The 20884-nt window shown below is 43.3% G+C and overlaps 2 protein-coding genes across 2 annotated transcripts in view; one reads left to right on the forward strand and one right to left on the reverse strand.

The window, feature by feature from the left end:
- Window positions 1–4714, reverse strand: part of LOC119652001 (fatty-acid amide hydrolase 2-A) — a 63495-nt gene extending 58781 nt beyond the window's left edge. Inside the window, exon 1 of the mRNA XM_038055932.1 lies at window positions 4291–4714. The gene's annotated coding sequence lies outside the window, so the exon portion shown is untranslated. The remainder of the gene's footprint in view (window positions 1–4290) is intronic.
- Window positions 4715–12087: 7373 nt separating this feature from the next.
- LOC119653056 (probable chitinase 2) lies at window positions 12088–20884 on the forward strand. Its single transcript, XM_038057535.1, has 4 exons — window positions 12088–12238; window positions 19547–19723; window positions 19794–19894; window positions 19964–20884. The coding sequence occupies exons 1-4, from the start codon at window positions 12160–12162 to the stop codon at window positions 20810–20812; spliced, it is 1206 nt and encodes a 401-aa protein (XP_037913463.1). The 5' UTR covers window positions 12088–12159; the 3' UTR covers window positions 20813–20884.

The following is a 20884-nucleotide window of genomic DNA, read 5'->3' on the forward strand; positions in this document are numbered from 1 at the left end:
GGTCCTGTCGAGAAATGAACAAGGGTTCTTGATGCATGGATGGCATCAGGACATAAGTAAGTTAGTCCGAACAAAACAAATTTATGTCTGCACGCTAAATATTGGTACCTTCACTGGAAAGACAGGGGAACTCGTAAGAGCCCCTAGGAAAAGGCGCATTCATATTTGCGACATTGAACGCAAACGCGGTAAAAATGGCTACAAACTTCTCCATTTTGGTAGCCCACACACTCAATACGGTGTTGACATTGCCTATCCAGAGGGTTTCCGTGATGCCATTAAAGAAGTCGAACGATTTGATTACCGACTAATAAAGCTCAGCTGGTCACACTATTCACTTGTTGATCGCGTACGCACCACAGGATGAGACAACGTGCCTGCTGATGACTACATTATCATAGCCAGCGAGCTTAATGGTCATGTGGGTGAACAGACAAACAGTAACAGGTGCCATGGGTGAAAGGAGTTTGAAGCCCGTAATGAGGGTGGCGAGCGTATAATGTTCATCAAACAATTGCCTCTTCTTCCTACATTTTATAGTGGGAATAGTAAAACCCAAATCGACTATATTCTCATAAGATGCCGTCACTGATTGCGAACCCGTTCTCTATGAGACCATTGCACTTCACGCACATCGGCCATTGATTGTCGTCCTACTAATTAAGCCACCGATAAAATAGCATAAGGAACGCACTGGCTCGCCGCGCAGTAAATGGTGACGATTTCGTGAGAAGAAGGAGGAAATGATCTCACTTAAGCGATTACCAACCATTACGAATGTGGAAGAATCGTGGAACCAAATGAAAGACACGACCCGCAAAGCAGTCTCTGCTACCCTCGGGGTCGCCGAACCAGGTAAGTGGTACATAAACCGAAATACTTGGTTTTGGAATGACGGTGTTGAAATGAAGGTCCGTGAAAGGAAACGTCTCTATCACAAGCTTATGGACGATCAAACGCTGGCCGATTGGCAAATTTATTACAACGCCAACCGAGAACCAAAGAAAGCGATCGCTGCCTCTCGAGTGGGCCATTACAAAAATCTTTACGATAAACTGGACACTCAGGATAGCGAGAGAGATCTGTATCGACTTGCCAAAAGCCGAAATGAACGCACAGGATACCGTCGAGCCGCGACGAATAGATGGCGAGAATACTTCGAGCAGGTTTCAATTGAAAAATTTGCTCATTCTCCACTTCCACAATCATTGCCGAAAGGTGGAGCAGTTACATCTCTCAGCAATTTGACCCCTTAGCTGGCATAATACCTGTCGACGCCGATGGGGTGATGTGAACCTAGCTCTGTTAAGGGGGGAGTTGTGAGGTGTATCAGGAGCTAGCCCCTTCGGGACCCTGGTCGGGTAGTGGGCATTGAACCGGTATTAGTAGACACCGTTCCTCCGAGCGAGCGCTAATCCGTCCGTGAATTCCGGGATCAGCTAATCATAGATGAAACCTCAGAGAACTGGGGTACAGGCTTTGTCCCCGAGGGAATACCCATTCCCGATTATTGCAGCCCCCTCCATTGCATTCCATGCGCTGGTAAAAACTTAAATGGCGAACACAAACAATACGAATGAGGAGATTGCGGAATGGAATGGAGAGTAAGTTGGTTGCGTTTATGCGTAGCACGAAGATGCGTCGTTCGTCCCAACGTTCAACGAAGCAAGGGCTGAAATACCCGGCGAGTCATGGGGATGCGCAAACAGAAAAGAAGACTCGCAAAGTGATGCGGCACCTGCAACGGAGACGGCAACCCAGACAGTACCACGCAATGCTATAGTTGCGGAAGAGGCACAGTGGAAACTGCCGAAACTAACCAGATGGTTTCAAATATAAGCCAAGTGGGAGTGTTGTCGACTACTCTGGTGAAAGCTGAAGACGAAACGCTTATTAAGAAATGCGCGGCAGTCGTGAAGCACATGCGATCTGCGACGTTCTTTAGAAAAATGTCAACAAAGGAGGAGCTCCTGGACAGAATTTCGTATTATAGGGGCACGTGGACAGTGAGAGAAAATCTCGGGGAAGCAGAAACAACCGCACCTCCCGATGAGAACACCGCGAGCGCCAACTGGATCACAGACAGCCTGTTCCAGAGCGAACTGGGGTAAAAACGAAAAGAGAAGGGACATCTGACGGAGACTTTACTCAGGTACTCTCAAGGGCTCAAAAGAAGAAGGCGAAGAGGGACAAGAGACAACAACACGTCGCGTCATCAGAAAACTCTCTGCTTAAAATTAAGGCGAACACGAAGGATGGAGCATCAAAAGAATAGGTGGGGAGACAAAGGAATGAAGACTAGACTGCCAGCTCTGCTTAAGTCGACAGAAGGCAAGACTTTTGCGGAAGTCCTCAGTGAAATCCGTTACAAGATCAAGCCCGAAGATAGCGGAGCAGAAGTGTCTTCCATTCGAAAAACAAAGGGTGGTGGGGTCCTAGTCGAATTAGGCTTGGGTACAATAAAGTTACAATAAAGTTACGTTCTGTGAGGCAGTCAAGGGGCTTCTGGGAGAGAAAGCTTTGGTTTTTAGTCTGGAACCCACGTGATCCCTGGAAATCCGAAGCCTTGACTGCCTCACAGAAAAGAACGAGCCATAATAGGCCATCAAACGCGAATGCCAGGAGATAACCAATGTCCGGATTGGTATCACCTCTACGAACTCCCAAGGTCAAAATTCGCCGTGGTGAAAGTTGCGGAGCAATTCGCGAGGAAGCTTCTAAACAGCGGGAAAATCAGAATTGGTTGGGTAGTGTGTAGAATACGAATCCGGGCTGCCCCAACCAAATGTTACAGATGTTTGGATTATGGGAACATGTTCAACCTGTTGGGGACCTGACAGAAGAGCAACATGCTACAAATACGATTAGGCAGGTCATAAAGTGAACACCTGCAACAAAACGGCGGGCTGCTTTCTACCAGCCGTAGCGCGTCTGATGAGAACATTACGCGCATTCCGGGCTTGGCTGCAGATGGGCGGATCCTGGCCGGGGGTGACTTCAATGCCGGGGCACTTGAATGGGGCGTGCCTTACTCAGACTCCAGAAGGAAACGGGCTCCCGAAAGGGCGGCGAGAACAGGACTGGTAATTATAATCACCGGATTCATCCCAACGTTTCGGCGCCCAGGCTGCAAGGGAAACATTCCAGACGTAACCTTCGCGTCGGAATCACTGGTGTCGCTGGTACACGGCTGGCGAGTTTTGGAAGACTTCTCGGCAAGCGTTGCCTGTGAAGAACGGCTACGCACCCTAGATGAGTGGAAACTCTCTTGGCAAAATGAAACTAGAGGGAGATGGATTGTGCGACTCATTGACAACGGAAGGTGGGATGGAATTCGTCAGCAACTCTATTTAAACACAGGGGATCTCTCTACAGACAACATTGTCGAAGAGATGCTGAGGAGCGCTTACAGGTGGAGCCTTCCTTCTTGTTACAGAGAACTCTACTCTGCACACCTACCCCACCCCAAAAAAAGGGGAAGTCTGCTTCAGTTTAGCGCTTTGTATTCTTCTACAGAAAACTTATTACAATAATCGAAATTTGTTTATCAAGTTTTTTAATATGGTCATGAAGTTTACCTTATTCAACTCCTGTGTTCCACGTATAAGTATATTTGTTACTTTAGGGGGTAGCATACGAAAAGTTATTATTATCCAAAACGTAAACATATGTCTATGTCAGGGGTGAGGGTTACATGGGCTAGCATGCATTTTAAAATAAATGATGATTCCACTGTCTGCCGGCTGCAGTGGAGGCAAGAATTGACAAAAGCCTGTGGAGGTTATCTTTAATATGCTGCTTCCATGAAACTACGTAGTGGATGTTAGTGTGAATGAGCTTGATGTTGCTCTTACCAAAAATTTGACCAAACAAGCTAGAGGCTAGAGCATTAAGCGACAGTGGCTTCGTCAAAAGAGAGCACTATTTTCAATTTGACACCTCTAACGTTCCGACTGCGAAGATTCTATTCTTTCTGAATTAACCAATATGCTTGTTCATGGAAACCGGTACAATAGAAGCTTATGCTTATTTTAAAAAGCCACAATTGGAGCTATAAATTGAAAGTCATTAGCGGTTTATGCGCTAACCACAATGAAATTTTAAACTTAAACTGGAGCACTGGGTCGTAACTGAACCTTACCCGTCGTTCGTAACCTCAGGTTGCACTTTACATAATACTTAGAAAACTAGATTACTAGGGTAGAATGTGTTTTGAAAGAAGGTAAGGGAGCAGACTAACCAATAGCAATGACAGTGTATTCTACTATAAAGAAACAAAGGAGTTTTTACCGGTTAGGTTGTTTATGACCTCTTCGCAGGATTAGCTAAACACTACGAAATCCTTCGCGAAAGCACGCAACGTACTTTTTGCACCGATCACTTTCCAATTAAGTCACGCAAATCCGCTTATAAATAGTTAAAATACACTGTTAATCTGAAATCCTCTGTTTGGAATAGTTGTTCTGTCTTTGTAGACGTTCCAGACCGTGACGGCTTGGAACAACTAGAAGTCGTAACTACTGTGCTGCAAATTATCAATGAACTTGCTAACGAGATTTGCTCTAGTATGGCGGCTGCGGGCGGGCGACCCCTCATATTACCACTAACAATATAATGTTTATTATTATCGCTTGGAGACGTTGCGGTGGCCGGAATAAATGCGGCAGTTCCAGGCTGGTTCGTTATCGTTAAGCTCCCATGAATTGCTCAATGAAAACGAATTGATGCTAACGCAACTGTGCCTCTGGAAGCACTGCATCCATTAGCATCTTTCCTATAATTTTTCTCGATGGACAATATTTATGTTTCCAATTTAAGATTATTTGGTAATAAATGTGCCAAAGTATATCGGAATTCATCATTGTTTTTTCACTGAATACTAATAAGTTGAAGAGAGTTGTTAGCAATTCCGAAATGCGAAAATTATTTTAAGATACATTTGATCATCAGCGCTCTTTGGCACTTTTGGCACATTTCCTACCAGATTTTTCAGAGATCTTTCATAATCTATTATCATTGAAGATACTTTCGAAGATTGAGGGGTTTCCTTTTAAGTAAGGGTGTTAATGAGTGTTGAGTGTTAATACTAAAATTATGACTTACTCAGTAAGCAGAGATAAACGTTCGGTTTTCCAAACATTGTTTTTACTGAAGTTAGTTATTACAAAATTGTTCTAGAATAATTTTTTAACTTTGAACACTTCTCGAGCTTTCGTCGAAGATTACTTTTTAGTCTTGATAAGATTTGATTCTAAATTTAGTCTTGATAAGAGTTGATTTTAAATATTGGATATGGATATCGCCAGCAACTGCTTTCGATTCGGAGTTAAAATGCTGCCACCGAAGTGAACCATAATCTTTTTTAATTTCAATGAGTAGCAATGTCCTTTTAAATTCCTAACGCGACGTTGATTTGGGGCGCAAACGGGCTTCAGCCTGGATAAAGAGACAGCCTTTTTGTGTCTCCCGATCTCGAGCTGGAAGAAATGCTCTCCCCGCTCGAAAACACGGAGTAGGTTGATCAAGGCGTGCTTGCAAGTGTCCAGCTCCTTAGGAGCGCAGGCTGGTACGGATGTGTGTAGGCTGGGAGGTGTAGTTTTAAGGCGGTGGAGATTGTCTTTCAGCAGGCGCAGCAATCCCGAATCTGTGAGACCCGATCTCTTGTCGAACACCGGATCACTTGGGTGTCTTGGGTTCTCGCCGTATACCAACTCCGCGGGGCTGGCAGCGAATTCCTCTCGGCGGGTGGTTCGGAGGCCAAGTAGGACGAGAGGCAAGACCTGAGTCCAGGACGGATGGCGGATTTCAGTGTCCGGTGCCAACGCTCTAGCATTTCATTGAATTGCGGGTGGTACGCCGTAGTCCGCTTGCGTTTGAATCCCAGGAGTTTGCCTAACTCCGAGAAAAGAGTGGACTCAAATTACAATCCCTGGTCAGTGATGATCACTACAGGGACACCAAAGCGAGGGATCCACTCTCGAAAGAGGGCTTCGGCACAAGATTGCGCCGTAATGTCCTTTAGAGGTATTGCCTCAGGCCATCGCGTAAACCTATCGATGATGGTAAGGCAATGCTTGTAACCGTGTGAGTCTCGCAAAGGTGCTACTATGTCGAGGTGTATGGTGTGAAACCGCTTGGTAGTGCGGGGGAATGAGCCTACCTCTTTCCTTACATGTCTGGTGACTTTATACTTCTGGCATGCGATGCACCCTCCGGCCCAGGAGTTGACATCCTTGTTCATGGAGGGCCAGAATTATTTCTCGGTGACTAACCGATTTGTCGTCCTGATGTCTGGATGCGCTAAGTCGTGAACTGCGTGGAACATTTCCTTGCGAAAGGTGGCGCGAATGTATCGCCGGGGTCCCTTTTCCGAGTATTCGCAGCAGAGAAAAACGTTCCACCTGAAGATGGACAACTCCCGAAATTTGTATTTGGAGTTGGATTTGAGGCTCTGAAGCACTGCGCCATCCTCCTGAGCCTTGGCGATAGCCGAGAAGTCGAGTGAGGCGGGGATGTTGACCTCCGAGACACGAGACAAAGCGTCAGCAACTATGTCCTTGCTGTATGTTGGACGTGAACTGGCTTATAAAGCTCAGGTGTTGAAGCTGACGAGGGGACGGTTTGTCGGGCTTCTGTTTCAAAGCATATGTGAGAGGCTTATGACCCGTGAACACTGTGAACGGCAGGCCTTCTAGGGAGAAGCGGAAGTACTTAATTCTCAAGTGCGCGACGAGCAGTTCTCGATCGTAGGTGCTGTAGTTCCGTTGAGCGGGGTTTAATTGTGTAGAGAAGAAGCTCAACGGCTGCCAGACTTAATTCACATTTTGGTGAAGAGCAGCACCTACTGCGATGTCAGAGGCATCAACCAAAACGGCTAGAGGTGCATCTTTTCGAGGAAATGCCAAGAGTGTAGCATCAGCCAGTTGTTGTCGAGATTTATGAAACGTGCGGACAGCCCCTTCCGATCACACAATCTCTCGTGTGTCCTTTGTTTTGGGGCCAGACAAGTACGCGTTCAAAACGGACTGGTGTTGGGCGGCCTTGGGCAGGAAACGACGAGAGAAATCTAACATGCCCAAGAACCTCCTCAACTCCTTCACGGTTTTCGGACGCGGGAAGCTTGAGATCGCTTGCACCTTGTCTGGGTCGGGCTGTATTCCTTCAGGGGAAATGAAGTGACGAGGAATCTCACCTGTGTCTAGAGAAACCTGCATTTATCAACTTTTAGGACTAAACCAGCCTCAAGGAGACGTTGAAAAATGCACTCGAGATGGGCTAAGAGCTCAGAATCTGAGGAAGAAGCGATTAAAACATTATCCAAATATACGAAACAGAAGTCGAGGTTTCGCAAGACCGAGTGAATGAACATTTGAAACGTCTGCGCCGTATTGCACAACCTAAAAGTCATCCGTGTGAACTCAAAGAGTCCAAAGGGTGTGCATATTGCCGTCTTTGGAATGTTTTCTGGAACTACAGGGATTTGGTGATACGCTTTGGTTAAATCCAAGGTCGAAAAGATGTGGCAGTTTGCGAGATGATGCGCAAAGTCGTGGATGAGTGGAATGGGATATTGGTCAGGAACAGCCTGTGCGTTTAGCCTTCTATAATCGGGGCACCATTCGCCATTTCGCTTAGTTACCATCTGGAGTGGGGAAGACCAACAGCTGTCCGAAGGTCTGCAGATACCCTGTTGCATAAGTTGTTCGAATTCTTGCCGTGCAATAACCAGCTTCTGGGGTGGTAGGGACGTACCTTCGAGAAGATAGGGGAACCAGTAGTGTTAATGTGGTGCTGTAATCTGGTTGGTTGGTTCTGCCTGATCACCTTCCGTCTGTCGATCGGTGTTCTGCCAACGCAGATTTGTAGGAAAAATTGCGAGTTTACTTCAAATACGTAAACACGCGCATCAAAATCCATCGTCTTCGTTCGGGTTGCGGAAAACTCGGTCGCACTGGGGTCTTTGGACCCGCAATTGATCCTTGACAGCGGCCCAAGGGACTGAACAATGATTTCAGCTCCCCTAGTCGGCGTTGATACGGGACGTCCTCGGCAGAATTCAACTACGGGGCAGTCACGTCCCCGAAATTAGCGCTGCGCCTGGTTCCTTCGGGGGCACGGTTTAGCCATCATATGCCCTCTGCGCAACGAGCGGCACACAAAAAACAGCCCGAAACTGGCCCTGTGACGATGTCGGCTCTTGTTCAAGTCCTAGCTGCGCTGCCTACCTGGGTACAATCGTCGCAATTGCAAATTTCCGCACAAACCTCCCTTTTTTCCTTGTTCCAATCGGGCGAGTTCTTCGGGGTCACCAATTTAGGAACTTACCTATTTATTCCAATTTCAGGTTGCAAATGGAAAGTTCCTCGTGAGCACTAGCATGCGAAGTTTTTGTTTCGGATGTGATTAATCAACTGGCTCAAAATCATCCCTGAAGAATTATTTATAATATTTCGGTATTTTTGAATAAATGAGCATTAGCACTGAATGAAACTCAACTTGATGAGTAAATTTCGAATGTTGCTAACCCTGCTGCGCTACAACTTACTGAGTGAGGAGAGATAAACGTTCTGTTTCCAAACATTTGTTTTTACTGAAGTTATTTATTACAAAGTTGTCCTAGAATAATTTTTTAACTTTGAAGACTTCTCGAACTTTCCTCGTAGATTACTTGTTTTGGTGAGGAAGAACAGAATGAACACCTTGTGAGGAATTAGGAGAGAAGCCTGAGGCTAAACGATATTCAAACCCCAAGCCAAGGAGACAAATTGTTGTTACAAACGGTGAATATGTATGAATGAATATCAAGTGACTAACAATTTCAACTAGTTTTACCTCGACCAAAATGGATAAAAAAGGGGTTTTGAAAGGCAGTCTTAAAATCTACCATAAAAGCAAGAAAATTAAAAACCAAAATAAGAACTTAATTTCAATCATTCCACACATACTCAATTGGGCTCTGGTTCTTAATAGACAGCCCCTTCTTTCAGCATTTCTGACACTAGGTGTTACCTGGTGAGGCTAGAGCCTTACTCCAGGGCAAGAATTTTCCTTCGGGCGAAAGTGCCTTCAAGCAAGACGCTGTCCACGAGTTGTACTAAGGTCGAAGAAAATGGATACGATTAAGAGCAATCGTAGGTGGCAACTTGTCAACCCAAATGGCAGCAAAGAAGGCTTGGCTGTCAACGTCTTAGTCTTCTTTTGTTGCCAAAATTATCGAGGCTGGTGGATTGGTCGTATAATAACGACCTCAATCCACTGAGTTTCGATAGCGAATGGTGCGTATACATTAGGGAGATACCTCCTTTCCGCCAGGTATATAACATTAAATGTTACGGCTAAATTTTGCCGTCGAAAGTTCTAGCGATTGGCTAATTCTGTACTTCTGCTCGCTCGTTGATGTATGGAAGGGTCCGCGATTAACCCCGAAAAGAGTCACTGAATTATCAATAAGCACTTTTTTTGGGTTTTAGAGACAGACTGATTGATAGACCCAGAATAAGCCTGGCTATCGGCATTGCTGAATAAGATGTTAAAAAGGTTCGGAAACAAACGAGCTAGCCGCTCTTATACGGGCTTTGGGTCGTCATGCTACAAGTATCGGTTCCAAAAACCATTGAGGGGGCGCACAGTATACGGCACCTTAATCTAAAACGTGTTGCAAAACATTCATATATCTCATGCAAGAACCGTAGTTATTATTGGGGACCTAAATTTCCGCCGTGCTGATTTATTGATCGGAGCTGAGACGATCAAATTAACTATAAAAAGTCAATAAGGAGATAAGGAGAATAAAGCTTCAAGTTGTATTTCGGTGGTTATCATTGGTGTATCGAGTATGTCTCCTCGTACATTTGAACTGCCAACAACATTTGTTGGCTTGAGTGACGGTTTTATAAATTTCACTATTTTACTTGTGTGTGCTAACCCAAAAAGAGGAGCCCATGGACTAAAAAAGTGGGAGAAAGGTTCAAATTCACCGATCAGCTATTATTGTCATAAATTAGTGGTGAGAATTTGGATATTGATAGGTAGGTAGGCCCTGTGGTGCGCCATTTTCATGCTACAAACCCCTAAGGCCGTGATTGCTGATATGAGAACAAGGAGGTAGAGTTCCGCCGGCTCAGATCTTCATAGCCAACTGGTAGCATTCACGAAGGAAAGCAACTCTCCCACTCTGCAAATAATGGTCTACCTAATGTCCTTAGCCTAACTCTATCTAGAGCTGGGCAATCGCCGAGGAATTGCCGGAGGGTTTCCTCCTCTTCTCTGTAGTTTCGGCGATGTGAATTGTAGGGTATGCCGAGCCTGGCGGCATGGTTCCCTTTATGCATACATGGGTCTGGCACAGGAACTCTAGGATGTTACTATCGCTGTAAGGCTTCGCAGTCTAGCATCCTGACCCACGGAGCCTGACTTGCACGCTAAAACGTATTTAATGTGGAGGTCTATGGGGAGAAGTTGACGGAGTACATTGAGAGCATCTGCCGGGGAGGACTGCAGAACCCCGATAGCACCTGCACACGCGGTTCTTTGATTCCAATTAAACTTCATTCTATTGTATTTTTTGTTCAACGCCTGCCAATAAAGTCGCGCGTTAGGATCGAACGCACCACAGCTGTGTACACCCAGAGAAGATCTCTCTGGTCATTTTCCTGAGGCTGGACAGATCTATATTCCACCACGGTGGCCGTGTCTTCTTAGTGTATTTAGCAGGGCACGAGACTTTAAAGACGGTACCGAATGCCCTTTCCAGAGCCCCGATCTTTGACTCCACTTTGTCTATCGTGCGATGATTGGGCTAGTAGTAATCGTATCCACCGCACAGTAATTTCAAAAAAGCACGATTCTGAGATAATCACATTTTAAGTTTTAAGTTTATGTCTTTCATATTAAAATGCCTTTTTGTCCCATAACAAGAAGGCCATATTATAGTCAAATCACCTAGAGATCATTTGCATAAGTCAATTAAACTGTTCGAACGTCGTCGCCTAGGAAAGTTAACCAAGGCAAAACTGTAAGCGGAAAAGAGACATTTCAGAATCCTAACAACCCTGACCAGTGTTCGAACCCAAATTAAAGTAGCATATTAATTTTCGAGACTTTTAACGGTCTAAAACAAAAGGATGCTGTATCATGCATCATTGTTAACCCGGCGTTTGAGAAAGTGATCCATGAAACTAAGGTTGATACTAGAGGTAATAATCTCTTCAACCGCTAAAATCGATAGAAAGTGGAAAACATCCCGAGATGTGCAAACAACCTGAACCAAATGAAAACGGAACAGGCTAGATGTGTGGATAATTTACTCTATAGAGGTGAAAATACCGGAAAGTCGATAGGGGCAGGGCAGACAGGACGCGAGGCAAGTACCAGGGATAGTGGATTGGTAGATTTTCACGGCAAACCGGGATGGGTGGAGTAACCTTTTAAGGCAGTCCCAGAGCGGACCCCACATCCAATGTTCGGAACAGATCCTTCTTCGTTTTGCAGTCCTACCGTATTTGGGGTTGTCGGTAGCTTGTGTCGTTGTAAATTTCAGAAATTAATTAATAACCCTGGTGTGATAATATGGGTCATTTTACGGAGTAACCTCCCTCGTAAATGCTAACATGGAGTCAGAATCGTTCGGATTTGGAATGAAAACAACCAACCTCATTTTGTTAAAAAAAATCTACTCCGCTGCCCTATTCTATGAGATAACTCCGGGCCACATCCACATCTTTTCTCTTCCGTTTCCGAAAGACCTACATGGAACCCTTTTAAAATCACCGAAGAATTAACTGCAGTTGCGATTTCTCTACTCTAAGAAAATTACATGGAAATCTTATTTATAAGTGCTTCGACCTCAACAATACCGCTTGCAAATGTGTTCTACCATGGATCTACGTCTTTTACTTATGTGACTTCGTACCAATTACTTATATCTATATGATAAATGTGTGTACAATAAAACTACATTAGAGGTGAAAGTGAAAACAAACATCGTTCTTTCAGATTTCTCTAAAAAATAATAAGCAACACCAATTAGCTTACATGATAAAACATTATCAACACTTCAGATAAAAGATGTCAATATTTTGATGGAACACCGATCAATGTTAACAGAATATTCAGTATAACTTTTCTTTTGAAGAGTTTTGGGTGTCTTCGTTATTCAAGATGTTAATTAAAAGTGTTTTCATTATTTTACTCGTTGGATTATTTTGCCAAACCTCCTATGCTAAGGACAATTGCCCAAGTAACTATATTTGAAAATTATTATAATTAAAAAAAAAATTGTAATATTAATTTAAACCAATATCATAAGTGACATTCAAATACTCTTAGGGAAGTAATAAATTTAATATAGACCACCTTTGAGATGCTAAATTTTGCGCTCTATTAATAAACGTTAAAATATAAAATTTTACAATAGTTGCTTTCCCATATTTTATTTAAAAAGTTACTTATTAAAATGAGGTTTTGTTCACGTATTCAAATTCGGTTTTTGATACCACATATTTTCTCAGTTATTAGCTCTACTCTGTAGTGTCAGTAACACAAATAATAAAATTATCACAAATCAGGTATGATGAACACAGTGGTGATAATGTTCCAATTGAAATAGTCTCTGAAGTAATTATCTGTCCATGAATCACATACATTCTCCAGGTAGGGTAGCGGAGAAATATTACCATTGGTATTGGCTAATATATACATAGTCGTATGTACTTATGTATGGTTCCTCTTTTCCCGATATCTATAAAAACAGTTTATTTATTTTTATAGCGCTCGCCCAGGGTGTTTTGGGTCTCGACTTTCTGAATGGATTGTATCAATTAATCCTCCTTTATTGCCTGGGTTTTTATTGGCTTCAAATTGGTTTGAAAATTTGACTTTGCATATCTTTTTGGTTCCTTAATTCATTTATCCCCCTAACCGTGGTTAATGTTTAATCCTCTCCCCTAGCCTGTCCCCCATCGTCTACCGCCCTACTATTGAACTAGCATTTAAAAAAAACCACATCTGGAAAGCTACTGCTTTACGACACAATTTTTTGTACCAGGTTTTGTTCCAGGTTGAACTGTGCTTAGAAAACGTGGTTTGCGGTTCAAGATCCTTCTTCCATTGGATAAACATTCTTCTGAGAGTGCAATGAGAATAGGAAGTTATGACATATCATTTTTTAGCGCCCGAATGTGATAGGTTTGCTGTCAACAACTGTTATGGAGGGAAATATTGGAATAGGGGAAATGTTAGTCATTAAAGTTGAAAATCAGGTGCGACCTCCAAATTCTTTTAGACAAGAACGATTGACATGAAAGTTGGGCTAGGAGCCGAGGGTGGCATAAGAAACAAAATTTTCGACGCATAGACGGCGTCAGGACATAAGTAAGTTAGTCGGAGCAAAACAAATACGTGTCTACACGCTAAATATTGATCCCCTAACTAGAAAGACCGAGGAACTCGCAAGAGCCCTTCGAAAAACGCGCATTCATATCTGTGCTTCGCAAAAGCCTGACAGTCTGGTGCCAAAAGCTGCGACATAGAACGTGAATACGGTAAAAGTGGCTACAAACTGAAAATACTCAATACGGTGTTGGCATTGCGATCTCAGACGGTTTCCATGATGCCATTAAAGAAATCGAATGATTTGATGATTGGATGATGAAGCTCACCATTATATCAGCTGATTGCACTATTCACTTCTTCACCGCATACGCACCACAGACACGTCATGTGGGTGAAAAGGCAGACGGTAACAGGTGCCTTGGAGGAAAGGGGTTTGGAGTGCGCAATGAGGGTGGTGAGCGTATAATCGATTTTGCGGACACCCACGACCTTCTCCTTATGAATACATGGTTCATCAAACGATTGTCTCATCTTTCTACATTTTATAGTGGGAACAGTAAAACGCAAATCGATTATATTCTCATAACACGCCGACATTTTACCACGGTCACTGATTGCAAAGCGGTTCCCTATGAGACCATCGCACCTCAACATTGGCCATTGATAAAACAGCGTGAGGAATGCACTGGCCCGCAGCGCATTAAATGGTGGCGACTTCGTGAGAAGAAAGAAGAAATGATCTCACGCGATTCGCAACCGCTACGGATGTGAAAAAGATCGTTTAATTAAATTAAAGACACGATCCACAAAGCGATGTCTGCTACCCTCGGGGTCACCAAGCCAGGTAAGCGGTACATCAACCAAGATACTTGGCTTTGGAATGACGATGTTGAAATGAAGGTCCGTGAAAAGAAACGTCTCTACCACAAGTTTCTCGACAATAAAACGCTGGCGAATTGGAAAATGTATACCCTGTGGTATGTTTCCACCACGCGACCACAGGACAGTCCAATACGATAGAGGAGACTACCTCGTCTTCCTTTTTGTAAAGTCTGCATATTGGGCTTCATTGTAAATTCCCATCGTGTCCAGAGGACAGAGCTCGGTTAGGCCAGGTAGGTCTTATCGGCGTTCTCATTCTAAGTTTGCTTATTTCGAGGGTTTTATCTTTTGAATGAGGTTAATAAGTGTCTGGAGGCTTAGTGATTATAGTGCTAGGTTATTACAGCGGAAGGTTGCGGTTCAAATTTTATTAGCGGCGCAGGGGTTTGTATTATGATTGGATGTCGGTTATAAGTCAACTCAGCTCTGAATGAGTACCTCAAGTAATGATGACCACATTCCCTTCTACAGCGTACGGTAGTCCTATAGTGTACGGATGATGAAATCGATCCGATCGATCTTTAGACTGCAGACAGCTTTTTTCGGTACAAGTGGGCAACCGTTCGCGACAAAATTTGTCCATGCCAAATACTCATCAACGCGGGTGGTATCTCAGTATGCGTGAAATAATGCAACTGAAGGGGAAATAACATACCGAGACAAAAATCCTTGAAATGAAGCTGAAAACCAAAATCATGTAGTGGCTAAATAAAAAAAATCAGGACTCCTGCTCTTTGAAGCGTTCATAACTAGACTTATGTCACTCAACTGTAGGGTTCAGTTTCACCATCATTTGCGTCGAGGTCCACCAATTCGATATCTCTAAGAGCTGTCTGGCGTCCTGGCCTACGCCATCGCTCCATTTCAAGCAGGGTCTCCCTCGTCTTCTTTTTCCACTATAGATATTGCCCTTATAGACTTTCCAGGCTGGATCATTTTCACCTACACAGATTAAGTGACCCGCCCACCGTAACCCATTGAGCCGGATTTTATCCACACCTGACGGTCATGGTATCGCTCATAGATTTCGTCGTTATGTAGGTTACGGAATCGTCCATCCTCATGTAAGGGACCAAAAATTCTTCGGAGGATTCTTCTCTCGAGCACGGGTTCTTGCTAAGAACCCAGGTCTCCGAGAAATATAGTAAGAGCTTTGACCTTATGGTGAGACGTTTTGAGCGGAAGAGTTTTTGGAGGCTGAAATAAGCACTGTTAGCAGGCAACAACCGTGCGCGGATTTCATCGTCGTAGCTGTTATCGGTTGTGATTTTCGACCCGAGATAGGAGAAATTTTCAAAGGTCACAAAGTTGTAGTCTCCTATCTTTATTGTTTTCGTTTAATCAATGTGATTCGATGTTGTTTATTCTTTGGTTTTTGGCGCCATGTACTTCGTCTTGCCTTCATTAAGGTTAGCCCAAGATCTCGCGCCGCCTGTTGAATCTGGATGAAGGTAGACTATATATCTTGGGTTGTTCTTTTCATAATGTCAATATCATCAGCATAGGCCAGTAGCTGGGTGGACTTAAAGAGGATCGTTCCCCTCACAGAGAGAAAAACTGATCTGTTGCTGATTTGTCTGGAATGAAGCCTCTTTGGAATGGGCCAATGATTTTCTGGGCGTATGGGGCTACCCGACCTAGTAAGATAGCGGAGTATATCTCATAGATGATACTCAGCAACGTGATACCTTTATAATTGCTGGACTGTGTGATATCTCCTGTAATGCCTCGTTGCCAGTCGTCAGACATTGATTCGCTGTCCCATACCTTGACCATAAGTTGATGAACTGCTTGGTGTAGTTGGTCGCCTCCATATTTAACCGATTCGACTGTAATTCCAATTGACTCCTGGCGACTTATGATTTTTAAGCCGATAAATTGTATACACTGTTTCTTCTATACTTGGTGATGGCAGCAATTGTCCGGAGTCTTCAGTTGGTGGGAGCTGCGACTCGCATATATTTTGGTTGTTGAGCAGTTAATCAATATACTCAACTCATCGCTACAATATGCCCATTCTTTTGGAAACCAGGTTTCCCTCTTTGTCTCGACAGGATGAGTATTGAGGTGATCGAGGATCATTTGAAGATATTTCATCTCCAGGACCTCTGCTGACTGCGGTTATTGCGGCATCCATTTCTCCCTTCTAGGTGTTACGGAGGGCTGATTGTCAGAGGGTATTCTAAGTGGTGTTGTTATTCGAGTCCGAAGCACCATGCTAACGAGGTAGTGAACCGAGTCTATGTTGATTCTAATATGTTTTGAGATTCGGCTGAAAGTGTGGTCAATTGGTTGAAAGTGGTCCCGTCTGGAGAGGCTTACATTTGTTTTTGAACCGCTTTCCGTGCAAACCTGGAATTTCCAACAATCATTTCCTGTGGCATTGCTAATTGAAAAATCCGCAGTCCGTTATCATTGGTATCCTTATGTAAACTATGGGAGCCAACGTATCGCCTGAATAAGGGCTCCTTCCCTACTTGGCTGTTAAAATCACCAAGTATAATGTAGGGGCGTGAACGTTTATGAGGCTTATACTTCTAAAGTTGCCTCACAAGCGCAGAATGCATAGCCTTTCGCTTATGAAACCTACTCCGAGCACATGATAGCCTTTAGTGCTGTCTAACTATAATATAAACGAGAATGCGGATTTTCGCAACAAACACAGTTCCTGCCTGAAAAAGAGGAGTATGTTGACTTGGGACTATGACATATTGTGACTCAGATTTACTCCATGTATCCCCGCTGCAGTCACGTTTTCACTATTAGATCCATCTATACACTACAGTATGTAGTTGCTCAGAGATTACCACTCCGGTAACTCCATTTTTCCTTAATTATCCTGGTCTGCACATTTAAATCGAAGCAGTATTTCGAAGCAACCCAGTGACAGGGTTTGGTTCGTGATTTTTTCTGTCTCTACACCGCTCATCCATGCTTTAATTTGAAGTCTGTACGCTGCAGGTCCTCACTAGAGGCCCAAGAGTAGCGCAATTGAGACAGGATCTTTATGACATCTGCAATGCAGAGGCAGACGCGTTTTTAGAGTGGGAATAGTTTCTTACCATCTTACCTGTGGTCTACCTTTGGACATTCTCGCTCGCCAGTCGTTTGAAGGAAGTGTGGAATAGCTGACGCTGTCTGTCTTTCCTTACTCGATCCGTAGCTCTCTTTCGCTTCTATACTGCATACGATTCCAGATATGCTTAGACTTCTTCTTTCGGTTTCGGTTGCATTTATGAATTTGCCTCAAGATTTTGTGATTCCATTGTTTTTCTCAGTTAGCAGAGGTTGAGAATTCGTGTAATTCTGAGCGAAGCAAGGGTTTATGAGTGCTTCACTTCCTTCGGTGCTCGGAAGTTGACTGGGTTCTACCTTTTCAAAGTTCTTTATTTCTTTTTGCTTGCTTCTGTTAATTGGTCCCAAGAAGAAGGTTTATGCGGCCAGTGATTACTATAGACACGCATGGTCTGTTACGCTGGCAAGTTACCTGGTGGTCCAGATCGTTCATGTGTGACTTCATTCATTTCAGCTGCCATTCAGCCGGCAGCACAGATCGCAAGTTGGGATTTTCCGGTAACCGTTGGGCTTTAGGGTACTTCGCGGTTTTTTATGGCATATTCACTACTAAGTCCTCTACTATGAGTAGGTAAGTAATCGGATCTACCAACTGACATTCGATACTCAATCTGGATAAAAAAAATCAGCGAAACGACTTACAAAATAAACGAAAATGTAAATTGTTTACTTACTTGATATTTGGGTGGATATCCTTTTTCTGAAATTACCACAAAGCATTGTCGTTATGTAGAGATCACAAGTTTTTCGCGTAGATTCTTCGGGATCTGCTTTCACCCTACTCGATGACAGCCCAAAATTGTTGCACAGTGGTTGCTTTCAATTGAAATGCCCTCATCCATGAACCCTTTCTGCATAAATCGCTACTTTATCATAATTCGCGTTGTCGGGAGGTTTTCCAGAAATGGTAGAAACTGCTCTAACAGCAAATTTCGGCAGTAGTATACGTAGGATCCAACTCCTTATTGGGAAGACGTCACACATAAGTTCTGCTATCAGGATCGCATAAATTAAACTTTGGTTCGTCACTGCAGATCACTGAATCCCAAAAAGAAAGAGGAGAGTTAATATGGCTCCTGATGAAGGCTAGCCGTTTTTTCCAGGTACCATGTGTAACTTTCGGTTTTTTCAGTCTTTGACATCCTCGGAAGCTGTTCCCCAAAAGTCGCTACTTGATGGCTCTGGCAGAAATATTTACATCATGACTTCTTGCACTGCGGCTCTTATTTGCGTCGAAAAGCGAAAGAGTCGTATACTGATTGTCGAACAATCAGAAAATATTTGCCAACGTCTTTGATTGGAAGAACTTTTATTTTCTTGGTTGTGTTGTGTTGTGGCGTTTTGGACTGTTTTGCGCGAATACTCTATGTACTGAGCAATTTTGTTAATATTTTTTTCACATGTATAGATGTTTCACATCATTCGCTTTTCCTCCTCCGTAGAACTGTTCTTGAGTCTTATTTTGATTCTTTTGTATGATTTTTCACTAAAAATTATGTTTTTCTAAGTTTCAGTAAAACACTTCAAGCTTTCACACTCGCCATAATTTTTACAATTCACAGGGTGTGCTAATTAAAATGCCAGGCAAAAAGGGAGCTTTTTTATCAAACAAATGAAATCCGAAAATGAGAAATTTTTGAGTGATTTACATTGCTTAAATATGTGACTTCTATATTGCCTAAAAAACAAAATTATTAGAATATATTATATTTGTAAAAAATCCAGCATATTAAATATTGCCGAAGGTGTGCTAATTAGTGTGTCAGCGCTGTAGATAAGTGGGGAACGTTTTTAAGTTTCTTTTTCCAAGGCTTTTTTTTGGGAGTAGGGTACGTGAATGCGTTTACGCACAGAGTGTTGGACTCCCGCAACAGCACGCTGACGGATTACCAACTAAGCACCTCCCTGTCATCAGAGAACTAGTCTGGAACCGTTTGACATATTACTTCGGGCTAGCCCTCCCGCTCTCCCGGCTTTGGGAGCCTTCAAGTCAGGGAATTCGTTTCACCAACGGGTGGGGAGGGGAGGAAGGGAGTCGTTGTTAGTTCAGGAAACCCCTTACCGTCCGATCCCTCCGCCGGTCGAGTTCAATCTTCTTCGTAGTAAGAAGAGCCCGCACATAATGCGCAATACGATTCCAGCTGCCAGCGCTCTTCCAAGGTTTGCTCACTGCTGCAGACTTCACTTTTATTTGAAATTATCTTAAGATTTTGATTCCAATCATTCCTTCTTTTAACTTTCATTTTCTTTTTTACAGCCCGTAAACCCGTTATATGTTACTGGGCTAGTTGGGCCGTTTATCGTCCGGGTCAAGGAGCGCATAAAATCGAAAATATAGACCCGAGTTACTGCACGCACATAATTTACACTTTCGCCGGAATTGATATGGATGGAAAGCTCACAAGCTTGGACAATCACAATGATATAGTGAATGGTAAGATTCTATGATTGGTGTCAGCATCAAATAGGTTTGTGCCTTAAATAGATACTTATAAAATTTTCAGGGGGTTATAAGAAAATCGTTGCTTTGAAAGAATCGAACCCATGTCTGAAAGTAATGTTGGCTATCGGTGGCTGGAACGAGGGATCGGAGAAATATTCATTGGTAAGAGATGTGGACTTTTCTAATCCGACATTTTTGAGTCAAAATATTCGCTCTATATTCTCATTTCAGTTGGCCGAAACAGAGGAAAGTCGCAAGAAGTTCGCTGAAGATGTTAGTCGTCTAATGATTAATTACGGTTTTGATGGTTTCGACGTAGACTGGGAATATCCTACTCAAAGAGGTGGAATACCAGCCGATAAAGAAAACTTCGTGGCCTTACTTCGTGCACTCAAGGAGCGTTTGAAACCAAGAAATCGAATTCTCAGCATTGCAGTTTCTGCATCTGTTGCTGTCTCGAAACAAGCCTACGATATCGAAGCCATATGTAGAGAAATAGATTTTGTGTCCTTGATGGGATACGACATGCAAGCTACTAATGCAACAAGCATTCATTCACCGCTAAAACTGGAAAGTTCTGATCCAGACGACCGGGAAACTTTGGACCAAATTGTTTACTATTACAAATCCCAAGGATGCCCCACACAGAAAATAATTCTAGGCGTCCCCGCTTATGGTCGGAGTTTTACTCTGCAGAATCCTCAAAATAATCATGTCGGGGCTGCAGTTTTGGGAGTTGGACGTGAAGGGACATTTACTCGTGAAGCAGGATTTTTGGGCTACAATGAGATTTGTGATCTGAAACGGACCCGATCAGATTGGCGTAATGAATATCTTGAACGGAATGCAGCTGTTTATGGGTCAATTAACAAGCTCTGGGTCAGCTATGATGACCCGAAAACTATAGTGGCAAAGGCTCAATATGTTTTAGAGGAAAATCTTGGCGGAATGATGATATGGTCCATAGATACTGATGATTTTAAAGGAAGGTGCGGTCAAAGTGCATATCCTTTATTGCAGGCTATAAACAAAGGTTTGGGTAACCAGTTGCCGAGCAGTTTTAGCCACGTTGATTTCTGAAAATGTACTATACCTAGATCAACATGTAAATGTTATTCCATCCTAAAAGAAAATAATTGCTGAAGAAAAGTA

The sequence above is a fragment of the Hermetia illucens genome, chromosome 3 (assembly GCF_905115235.1).
Source record: "Hermetia illucens chromosome 3, iHerIll2.2.curated.20191125, whole genome shotgun sequence".
NCBI classification, from domain to species: domain Eukaryota; kingdom Metazoa; phylum Arthropoda; class Insecta; order Diptera; family Stratiomyidae; genus Hermetia; species Hermetia illucens.

Bases quoted from the DNA above. Each gene is read 5' to 3' on its own strand.
- LOC119653056 (XM_038057535.1), top strand. From the start codon at position 12,160: ATGTTAATTAAAAGTGTTTTCATTATTTTACTCGTTGGATTATTTTGC. The intron at 19,724-19,793 runs GTAAGATTCTAT...TAAAATTTTCAG, and splicing joins TCACAATGATATAGTGAATG to GGGGTTATAAGAAAATCGTT. The intron at 19,895-19,963 runs GTAAGAGATGTG...TTCTCATTTCAG, and splicing joins GATCGGAGAAATATTCATTG to TTGGCCGAAACAGAGGAAAG.